The sequence below is a fragment of the Zingiber officinale genome, chromosome 11A, assembly GCF_018446385.1.
Source record: "Zingiber officinale cultivar Zhangliang chromosome 11A, Zo_v1.1, whole genome shotgun sequence".
NCBI classification, from domain to species: domain Eukaryota; kingdom Viridiplantae; phylum Streptophyta; class Magnoliopsida; order Zingiberales; family Zingiberaceae; genus Zingiber; species Zingiber officinale.
The window spans coordinates 7,673,672-7,685,597 of record NC_056006.1 but is presented as its reverse complement, the minus strand read 5'-3'; the positions used below and the strand labels follow the sequence as shown (position 1 = coordinate 7,685,597).

General features: G+C 35.1%; 1 protein-coding gene across 1 annotated transcript; it reads left to right on the top strand.

Moving 5' to 3' along the window:
- The first annotated feature begins 692 nt into the window (after positions 1-692).
- Positions 693-4,407, top strand: LOC122031763 (putative chloride channel-like protein CLC-g). The gene is made up of 7 exons (XM_042590892.1): positions 693-943; positions 1,019-1,219; positions 1,287-1,464; positions 1,909-2,171; positions 2,460-2,729; positions 2,835-3,954; positions 4,042-4,407. The coding sequence occupies exons 1-7, from the start codon at positions 732-734 to the stop codon at positions 4,201-4,203; spliced, it is 2,406 nt and encodes an 801-aa protein (XP_042446826.1). The 5' UTR covers positions 693-731; the 3' UTR covers positions 4,204-4,407.
- The last annotated feature ends 7,519 nt before the right edge of the window (positions 4,408-11,926 follow it).

Sequence of the window (11,926 nt, the reverse complement as noted above, 5' to 3'; positions counted from 1 at the left end):
ATGTAAATCATCAAAATGACACCTCTTTTTAAATAAAATAAAATAAATAAAAGAATGTCTCACCATATGTTTTATATAAAAAATACGCATTATTTCAATACTAATAACTGCTACGAGATGTAATAGCTAGAAAAAAAATAGTTATTTTATTTTAATTAAAATTATTTTAGAGTATTATTATAGTAAAATATTTTTTAAAATAATTGTAGTAAATAGATGCTATAATTAACTACAACATTGTACTATAATGTTGTATTAATTTTATTGTGTTGGGTGAAGTTTTCGTAATTTATTTTCCTTCTAATATTTGTATTAACATATTTTAGCAGTAAGCCACGTAATTATTTCAATACTATTAGAAATAAGAGTATTTCTAGGATAAATGATATAATAGGGTGTTATTTTATTTTATTTTTTAAAAAAAGAGTGTCTTTTATGATTTACATAAGTTAGAGATTTTTTTTTTTACTTTTTCCTAATTTTTTTAAAATATATTAATTAGTTTAATAAGTTAATAACTACGAAATATTTGGGGGAAAATAAAATTTTATTTTATTTTTTAAAAAAACAAGTAGAAGAACATTCAAAATTGCCATTGGATTCCAACTCTTGTCTTGGTGGGCACTAAATGGACGGCTGTGATGGAGTGATCATCCATCATCATCAACTTTATTTCATCTTCCTTCTTCTTCCCTCTCACTTCCTCCTCGTCTCCTTCTCTTCTCTCTCCAATGGCGGACGCCGCGGGCGCCTCGGAAGAGGAGCAGGCTCTTACTTCCTCGTCGCCGGAGGAAGAGGTGGAGGAAGAGGAGCTGATAGGAACCCTAAAGGAGTCGCTTTTGGAGCACCGTTCGCTCAATCTCCGCCGCCACGCCCTCAACAACACCTCCCAAGTCGCCATCGTCGGCTCCAATCTCTGCCCCATAGAGAGCCTCGATTACGAGTGATGGTCCTATCCCTTTTTGGCTAATCTGAATCTTCTGTCAGCTTTGCTATTTTGATTTTGGGGGCGTTTTAGGTTAGTCGAGAACGAGCTCTTCAACCAGGACTGGAGGAGCCGAGGCCGGTCGGCTATACTTCGGTACGTCTTCCTCAAGTGGACCTTCTGCCTCTTCATCGGCCTCGTCTCCGGCGCTATTGGCTTCTTCAACAACCTCTCCGTGGAGAACGTCGCCGGCCTCAAGTTCGCCACCGTCTCCGACTTGATGCTCGCCGATAAGTAAGCCACCACCGTCTTAGATCGGCCCTTTTCTTCAAGCTAATTTGCTGACGGTGGTTGTCTCAAGGTATTGGACTGCGTTTGGGGTTTTTGCCGGTTCCAATCTGGCCCTGTTGATCTTTGCGACGGCGATTACGGCCTTTGTTTCGACTGCCGCCGGCGGTTCAGGGATTCCAGAGGTGAAAGCTTACTTGAATGGCGTCGATGCTCCTGATATCTTCTCACTGCGCACCCTTGCAGTAAAGGTGAGATTTTGTTGAACATGCTGACAATATTCTTGTGGGAGATTTGATTTCTCTTCCCTTTTTCTTTGAATTGAAACTGTTATCAGTGATTTCCTCAAATTAGAAGATCATTCTCATGAAAAGTTAGCTTCATCCATGATCTGTGTAGATCATGTTCATATTAAAGTTAGCTAGATTTGCACTTCAATGAATTGAATTTGCTTAAGATGGATCCTTCCATCTGTTATCGATGACAATAGAAGAGAGATCAAAGTTAGAGGAAACGGCAAGATGTTTTGATGCTAAAACTAGTGCTTGCCTGAAACTTGGCTAGTTTGTCAATGTTTATATCTAACCTCTTCAACTTTTATTGACTTTTAGCTCACTTTATTGAACTTCCATGTTCTAACATTCGTATCTTTTAACTCAAGTAACTATGATTGTTTCTCATGAGTTGAATTGTAGATTGTAGGTTTGATTGCAGCTGTTTCATCCTCTCTCCATGTGGGCAAGGCAGGCCCAATGGTTCACATTGGCGCGTGCATTGGCGCACTAGTTGGACAGGGTGGATCGCGGAAGTATGGAATGACGTGGAGATGGCTACGCTACTTCAAAAATGATAGAGATCGGCGTGACCTTGTCACCTGCGGTGCGGCTGCTGGCATTGCTGCTGCTTTTCGTGCTCCAGTTGGCGGAGTTCTTTTCGCACTCGAGTCATTGTCATCATGGTAGTGCCACATGCTATATTAAGAATCACTAGTTAAAGCTTTTGAATGTCGATCACGATTAGGCATTCTTATCCTTTTTGGCCAAACAACAAGGTTTCATTCTCCCAATCAACAAGGTTTCATTCTCAGCAATAATGGAAAATTTATCTTGTTTGATCAAAATACCTTTTTGCTTTCGGGTAACAAAAGGAGGCCATTTTGATTACTTGCTGAGATGCTAATTTCTTTCGTCTTAATGGATGATAGTTTTCCAAGTCTCCTAATTCAGATGTTCATTTCATGTCACAGGTGGAGAGGTGCCTTAATCTGGAGAGCTTTCTTCGCAACTGCTGTAGTTGCGGTCACACTCCGTGCTCTGATGGATGTTTGTGAAAGTGGAAGATGTGGTTTATTTGGGAAGGGCGGGCTCATAATGTACAATGTTACTGCCGATAACATTACCTATCATCTAGCTGACTTACCCCCAGTGATCCTCCTCGGAGTGATTGGGGGGATATTGGGAAGTCTATACAACTTTCTTATGCTGAAGGTCCTTCAAATATTCACCCTAATCAACCAGTACGCACTACTTTCTGGTTTCCTTTTTATTTTCAAATGTTTAGGATAACAATTTTGCATCAGTTATTTACTTTCTTATGTTCTTGAAATCTTTTGTTTTACCAGGAAAGGGCCAGCCTATAAATTGCTTCTTGCAGCTACCGTATCGATATTTACTTCATGTTGTCTGTTCGGATTACCATGGTTAGCACCTTGTAGGCCTTGTGAAAAGGATGACTGTCGTGTTATAGGTCACTCCGGCGGTTATAATAACTTCCAGTGCCCTCCGAATCAGTACAACGATCTAGCCAGCTTGTTCTTCAACACCAACGATAATACGATCAGAAAACTTTTCAGCAGTGGCACAAATGATGTTTTCCATAAGTCGTCCATCATGGTGTCCTTTGTAGCCTCATATGTTCTTGGCATTGTAAGTTACGGTGTAGCTGCACCTTTTGGTCTTTTTGTGCCTATTTTCTTGACCGGTGCTGCCTACGGGCGGGTCACGGGAATGCTAATGGGCACGAACACGACTCTAGATCATGGTCTCTTTGCGGTCCTTGGTGCTGCTTCTTTTCTCGGTGGAACAATGAGGATGACTGTGTCAGTGTGTGTCATCATACTTGAGCTAACCAACAACCTCTTGTTGCTTCCCCTGGTTATGTTGGTGCTCTTGATATCGAAAGCGGTTGCTGACTCTTTCAATCCCAACATCTACCATCTGATTCTGAAATTGAAGTGCCTTCCTTATCTGGAAGACCATGTCGAACCGTACATGAGGCAGCTTACGGTAAGCGATGTCGTTACAGGTCCTCTACGAATTTTTAACGGTGTTGAAAAGGTAAGCTACATAGTTCATATATTGAAGACTACCGGCCATCATGCATTCCCTGTGATAGATGAACCACCATTTTCTTCTCCTCCTGTGTTGTTTGGTCTGATCCTCCGCGCGCATCTCCTAAGTTTGTTGAGGAAGAAGCATTTTCTGCCGACATGTTCACTTGCTGGCTCTGATGCTTCGAAGAAATTTGTGGCCGATGACTTTGCAAAGCGTGGATCAGGGAAACATGATCACATTGAGGATATAGAGCTCACTGCCGAAGAGATGGAGATGTTCATCGATTTGCATCCATTTACAAACACTTCGCCTTACACAGTCATTGAGACAATGTCACTCGCAAAGGCTCTCATCCTATTCCGGGAAATCGGCTTGAGGCATCTGTTGGTTGTTCCCAAGTCCTCCAATGTAAGAAACTCAACCTCAAGTTATTCTTCTATCTTTTCGATACCTTGCTATTAGTTCATGAAATAACTTGTGTAACTTTGAATGCAGAGGGCGCCGGTGGTCGGTATATTGACGAGGCATGACTTTATGCCGGAGCACATCTTGGGTCTGCATCCATACCTGTCGGAAAGCAGATGGAAGAGATTGCGGTTTCAGAAATCGATTTTTACTAGATTTTACAGGGCTTGTTTGATGTGGGCGTGCTCTTAGCTTCTAAGATTTATGGAGGAAGTATTATTATTATTTATTGTTGTTGTTATTATTGTTATTATTATTATTAATTTCTTTGTAATATTGAGAAGTAAAAAATCTGTATTTTTTTTTCTATTTTTCTTTGTGCGGAAGCTTGTAAGATATGTATCAAGTTTACTTTTGTTATGAAATTCGATATACAGAAGCCTCTTTTAGGGTTTATCAGCCATTCCAAAGACTTTAGGTCTGTTTGACCTGAAAAATCATTTTGTACAGAGTGAAATTTATCTTTTCGTCGACCCTTTATAATCGAGGCATTATCGTTGATTGCTGTTGTTAGAGCAATCAAAGCAGGGTATCAAATGAGAAACTATCAGACAAGCATCCACAATTGTCACTCTAGTGTCATTGCTTAGTGTAGATATGTTATATTACTGGCTCCTAGTATCGATTCTATGGATATGGAGGGATGTATATATAAATACATAGGCGTCAGATGTATAGTGGGATAAATAGATCGTCAGTTCCTGAGAATCGATCCCTGGTTATTACGTTAGAGATGTCATGTGCCCACCGTCTGTGCTACGTCCTGGGGGCATTAGTGTCATTGCTCAAGCTTCTATTCAACAAGCATCCACCAATCACACCTGATTATAGTGGCAAAAGGTGACTACGTTCGTCCTAGCATCCCCGCTAATCCGTTCTAGGGCTAATACGGAGGAGGTAAATCAAGGGTGGATACTAGCCTTTGAAATAGTAATTGACGTACGAGGGAGACATTTATCTTGACTATGCCCAATCACCCTCATTATGATGTGATGGTAGGGTGCATATGTACTTTTTTTAAAAAAATATTATGATTTGATTCCTAACTACAGTGCATTGTAAGATGTTTTCTTCTAATAAATTGAAAATTTTGAGATGTTTGACTGATGGACCATCCATTCACTCATTTTTAGGATTAATAACGACCTGAAGGACCGAATGTGCTAGTTAAAAAAATAAACAAACAAATATCAACTAATTAAGAAGATGATGATAATTTGTCATCTGCCAATTAATCATCTATTGAACTATTTATAATATTTTTATGATGAATTTAATTATTTTAAAATGATTTTAACTCACTTGATAAAAAAATTATAAAAAGATGTACGTAAATAGTTTTTTAATAAATTGAATTAATTTATTTTTATATATTGAATATTTGTATTAGCTATTCCATAGTTATTATATATTATAGTAATTATTGTTAGGACCATACGAGCTAGAAGAAGGATGAATAACTTTAATCATTTCATTTTGATCTTGTGCTTGTCGTTTGAATGCGTAATTGAAACTTTGATTCAAAACCGACTACATATGCACAATACTTGGATTTTACTTGATATCCGTCTTTTTGAAATGACTAATCATCTAAAGGTTCACTCCTAGCTCTCCACTTCCACTAAGAACTTTCTCCTTATCAAAAACCTTCCAAGCATAGAGAAACCTCTTACAACAAATTCATGACAATATAACAACTAAAGCGAAGACAACTTACAAATGAAAGCAAAACAACTTTACAATATGAGAACTTCGTTTTGATCTTTATTGATAGCTCTAGAATGTCTCTTGTTGATTTGGAAATGTAATAACACTTCTCCCCCAAACCTCCAAGAACTAGCACCTTCAAACTTCTTTGAAACTACTTTTTTAAAGGATACTGCTCGGGCTGATTTCTGTCTATTAGTCGACTGAAGTTGACTGATTTTACCAATCACTCGACTAATCTGATGAATCCAATCATTGAAATTTACAAAATGTCTCTTTTTTGATATATTTGACCATATCAATCGACTGATTTTCCAAACTAGTCAAGCTAATTTGCTTTTGAATTAAATCAATTTGTCTGATTTTCCTAATCAGATGGATCGATTTGCTTTTACTTGTTTTTAGAACAAATCGATTTGACTGATTTCTGAATCAATCGACTAAACTGCTTCTTGATTGAATCAATTTAATTGACTTTCCCAATCAATTGAATTGATTTGCTTCTAAATCAAATCAAATCAACTAATTTTTCCAACCAGTTGGATTGATTTATTTCTGAATTATTACCACCCTTTATCCGATCCAACAATCAATTCGGGCTTCTATCTCTTACCAAAAATCTAGTCATTGATCTTTTTGGACTTTTCTTATCTTACATCCAACTTTACGATCTTTGAGGACTTTCTCTTACTAGTATCCAGTTGACTTTAACTACCAAGACTTCTTTTACTCAACATCCAATCCATCATGATCTACCGAGACTTCTATCATCATCAAGTGTTTGGTCTTCTATGACCCATTTAGATTTTCTATCTCATGGTAAATATCCGATTCTTTATTGTAGGATCGAAAGGAGAGGGGGTGTGTCAAATAGTGCTTATCACTTTTTTCGCTTTTTCAAAACTCGAGAGATAACACAGTAGAAAAGACTACTCAACAAGAAATACAGTTTACTTTCTTAGCTACAACATTTGCATTCTTCATTTCATGATTAACAATCATCAAGTACGAGTTCTTTAGGATGCTCTAGGACAGATTAATTCTCCAAAGACTCAAGAAATTCTGCACATCGATATCATATCCACATTAGCATCATTTAATCTTCCTCCAATAATCATTCTATCTAAAAAAAAATTCCCATGAAACTTCATGAAAAACAAGACTTCTGAGAATTAATAGGAATGGACCAGAAAAATAATCAAAATCAAAATACTGAAAAGCACCAGATTACATGGGGTGCTTGATTGGATGACATGAAAGTTAGAAATAGTAAAGGAATAGAAAATTAGTTTTTGGTTTGGGGAATTGACAGTGGATCATATTGTTGAATAAGTGAATGGAGAAGAAATAGAATAGTAAAGAGGGTTCATTGTGAATGAGACTTTAGTCCCACATTGGAAGTTTCAATGTTGGTTTATGTTGATTCACATACATTGAGGTTGTGAACAAATGCATGGAGAGAGGTTCTCTCTCACATGTGGGTGTGCACAGGGGGAGTCTGGATTTGACCTAGATTTGCACTGAACCAAGTTGACTCATGTACGAACACGACCTGCGCATACGAATATCAAATCGATCGAGGTAAAATTTCCCCCAAGTGGACATTCCACTTGGGGCGGGACAGCGGGAGAGAAATTTGCCCTAATGTGGTCAACTTTTTTATTTTTAAAAACGCATTATTTTGATCGGAAAATAGGTGTGATCACAAATTCTAAATTTGTTTCTAACTTTATATATTCTATCTCAATTTTTTTAAAAAAAAATTCTATCTAACTAAAATAAAAATATTTATAATATTGATTATAAATAATATAAACATAATATATATATATATAACAAAATATTAAACTATAAAATCATAATATTTACGTTAAGAAAAATAATTTTAAGTATAATTCCATAATGAAATAAAAGTTTTATTAAAAAATAATTTTTTATAAAAAAATAAATACATAATGTGTAAAATTGTAAAATTATAACTTAGCCATGAAATGCATTGCGTAATGACTTACCTTCTGCAAAGCTTTTATTTCTAGTTATCTTTTAGCGATGTGTCAATTCTTTTGCGTCCGAAAATGATCCAACGGATTATCTTTTAGTGGCATATTCACTTTGTTGCATTGCCAAAAGATCCAAAATAATGGCGGGAAAGTTTACCGCCATGGTTCAATCTTTTAGCGACGCGGAGCATGTTAAACAATGCCAAAAGGTTACATTTAATGACGTGTGTCACCTTACATAGTTATGGAAATATATTCCGTCTCTATATAGCGATGGAATGTAAATTTCATCAGTAAAACCATCTCCTACACAATATCTTTTAACTATTGTATTTTTTATCATAATTTCCTCACTAAATCAATATAGTGACGGAATTATGACGAAAATTTTGATCGATAATAAGGGTTTTTTTTAGTATATACATTGCGTAATGTTATGATTCTTGTAGTGAATTATGAACTACATATTGGAGTAAATGCGATAACATTCATTCTAGGTGGTCTAATATCGTTGGTCCCCTGACTAGATATTGATAGATAAATTATGGGGGGTATTTTTTCTAACACAACAGTCCTTTGCATGGGGAGATTAAGCATCCAATGAGACATTTTACTCCTGATGAAAATTGATCTCAAGATTTCTTGGAGCAATCACTCATGCATGCATGTACCAACTATTCCAACTTGATACGGGCAAAATAACAATTATTCTACTAGCTAACGAGTGAGATCATAGACTTCAATTTCAATATGGTAAAAAAAGAATCTTTCAGAATTTTTTTTTGGAAGAAATCAAAATTAAGGTTGATATAGACAAAATAAGACTCATAAATAATAAAAATACTAAAATTATTCTAAATAATATAAAAATAGAAATATTAAAAATAGTAATAAAATTTTTAAAATTTGGATTGAGGGTCTAAATAGTAAAATTTGGATAAAAAAATTAGTAGTTATATGTTTTCTGATAATAAATATAAAATTTTAAATTGTCAACAGAGTCCAAAGTTAAACGTTATTACGTCACTTTAAATTTTAAATTGAACTTGCATCACAACCAGTGGGGGTAAATTATGAACTATATATTGCTGACCTAGTGAAGAATTAATGTACTTTGCCTTTCCAATTAAGATATATATCGGTGGCACAAAAAAAAAAAAAAAAAAAAAAAAAAAAAAAAAACAAACCGAATACGTTCGCCCCTAGTCAATCCGTCCCAATGTCAATACGGAGGAGATAAATCACAGACGACTACTAATCTTTGAAATAATGACTAACATATAAGAGAAATATTTATCTCAACTTTATCGAGATTCAAATCTCAGATCTTATTGATAATAAGACTTTATATATTAACCATTAGACCCATTTAAAAGGATCAATTAATATATATCAGCACATGCTTCCAATGACAGTAGAATATGTACGTTCAGACTTGCATTCCAAAGTCATACCCTAGTCCAAATGTCGTGGCACAATCTACTGAACAGCCAAAAAAGAAAAACACATTAACAACAAAAATGAAATTGAATTTCGCATCTCAATTCATTAATTCAACCCCACGCTGACACTACTTTTCTTAAAATCAGATATGGTGGGCTTTATCTTAGACTATAACTCAATCTAAAGAACATTCCCCACGTAGAGAGAGAGCCAAAGTTATTATATATATTATAGTCATATAAACGTTCACACTTGCATTTAATAATTATTATTATTATTATTATTATTATTATTATTTCTCTATTGGTAAACACAATTTTACATACATTCTCCATTGGAAAAAAATTTTATTTTCACTCTCTAGTCTAATATATTTACCTAATTGCCTATGATATTTTAAATATAAAAAGTCTAAAAATAAGTATAAATCCTCTTAAATTCAGTACATTAAACTAGAATCTAGTATATTTTCTATCAAATTGAGTATGATTTTCTTTCCACCTCAATTGGATGGAAAATATACTAGATTTTCTTTAAATGGTACTCAATTGGATGGAAAATATATTAGATTTTTCAAATGATACTGAATTTAGGAGGAATTATATTAAATAGGAAAAAAGTCGTACTCAATTTAATAGAAAATATACTCGATTCTAGTTTAAAATATTTAATTTAATAGGAATTATACTCATTTTTAGACTATTTATACCTAAAAAATATGAAAGACAATTTTAATAGAAAATATACTCGAATATACTAGATTTTCTTTAAATGATACTCAATTGAATAGAAAATATACTATATTTTCTTTACATGATACTTAATTGGATAGAAAATATACTAGATTTTCTTTTTACATTGTGCTGAATTTAAGAGGAATTATATTAAAACAGGAAAAAAATATGCTCAATTTAATAGAAAATATACTCGATTCTAATGTAAAGTGATGAATTTAGGAGGAATTATACTTATTTTTGGACCTTTTGTACCTAAAAAATTTTAGGATAATTAGGTCACAATATTTGTATGAGGGAGTTGAAGCAAATAAAATTTTATATGCAAAGTGTGGAAATAAAATTTTTTATAAGTGAGGATTACATGTAAAATTTAAATTATGATTGGAGATTTTTTTCTATTTTACTTAAAAAAAAAATGATAAGGGGTCTTTTATTTTATTTTATTGAAAAGCACATTCGAAAATGACTCGTCAATCTCAGCACATGCTTCAATGGCGGTTGTCTACTTTAATATATAATTAATATTCAGGTGGTGGGTGGCTAAACGGTGGAAGTGTAGCCCGGCGGCGGAGCTTTGACTCAGGTGGTCAGGGGGAGGTGGAGGGCGAGGTGGACGTTGACGACGTTGAGGAGCTTGAGCTGGACGGTGGTGCAGAGGCAGACGGTGGCCTCCTGCAGCTCCACTAGCCCCTGCAGCATCTTGCAGCACTGGTTGGCCACCGGATAGCCGACCTCGATGTTGACTCGTCCGCCGAACAACTCCACCATCGCCCAGGCCTTGAGGCTGTCCGCAGTGCAGCTCGCCGGAGGAGAATTAATCATTGGAGGGGGCATCGGGGACAGCGTGCATGCTTCCGTCCAGTTGGGATCCTTTGAATCACAACTCCTAATCTGTTTTTGGATCAAAGATTATTAATAGGTGGAATCTCATGGATCCTACTTATATAATAGATGGAGTCCATAAAATCTCATCTATAAATGAAGTGGTTCATACTCTTGATCATACTTTGCGATCCCAGGATTCGATCTCGCTTCCGCCTACCAAGATTTTTAGAATTATATTCAAAATAGTATAATATAAAATGAATATATATATCAAAACATTATTTATTAATTTAATTAAAATTATTTTAAATGGATAAAAATAATTTTAACGAATTGCACGCACGCATACAAATAGGAAACTTCTAGAATGATTTCCATATAAAAAGGTCTAGATTTTGGACGGTGAGGTATCATCCGCAAGAGGCGTATAACTCAATGAACACGGCCGGAGTGAACTTACATCTGGATTGGGGGCAAAACACAAAGTGACTTGTTTTTTTTTTTCTTTTTCTTTTTATTTGAGATAGATGGATAGAATGATGGATGATTGTAATAATGTTTCTTTTACATATAGTACTTGGTTTTTTTTTTTTTTTTTTTACTATAATAGGGTAAAGCGTCAATTTCTACGGTGCTCATGCCCTCGAAGAAAAAACTCCTCCCGCCTTCTAACTATTTGGTGGTTAGATATAAGTTGACTCTATGATTTACCTCCATTCAAATAACTTGGGAATGGACTATGATAGACATCTGGTATAAGCCTAATAATCTTTTACTATAATGTTACAATTGGTCTTGGTAAATAAACAATGACAACATCACACCACATGATCAGCTAATCTATTTTTTTTTTCTCTCTCTACACATTCTAATGCCCACTATTAGCCAACGTTGTATTGGTTATCTAATCCTCATGTAAAAGTTCGTTATGCTAGATAAAATCTTCCCTCCCTTAAAAATCACAAAAGACAATTCTCAAAAGCTCCCGATATAAAAATTATCACTTTTTACTGTAATGGCCAACCTTAACACAAACGAATTTACAAGTATAATGGGAGGGTTGCTTTTTGGAGGCGTTTTAAATTAGTCGAGAATATAGATGGAGGTTATGTAGGCCCAATGCAGGTCGTTGGCCAGACAAAATTAAAGAGATGGACCTTGTGCATATATTAGGCAATAGCTAAAATTGGTTCAAAGTAATTT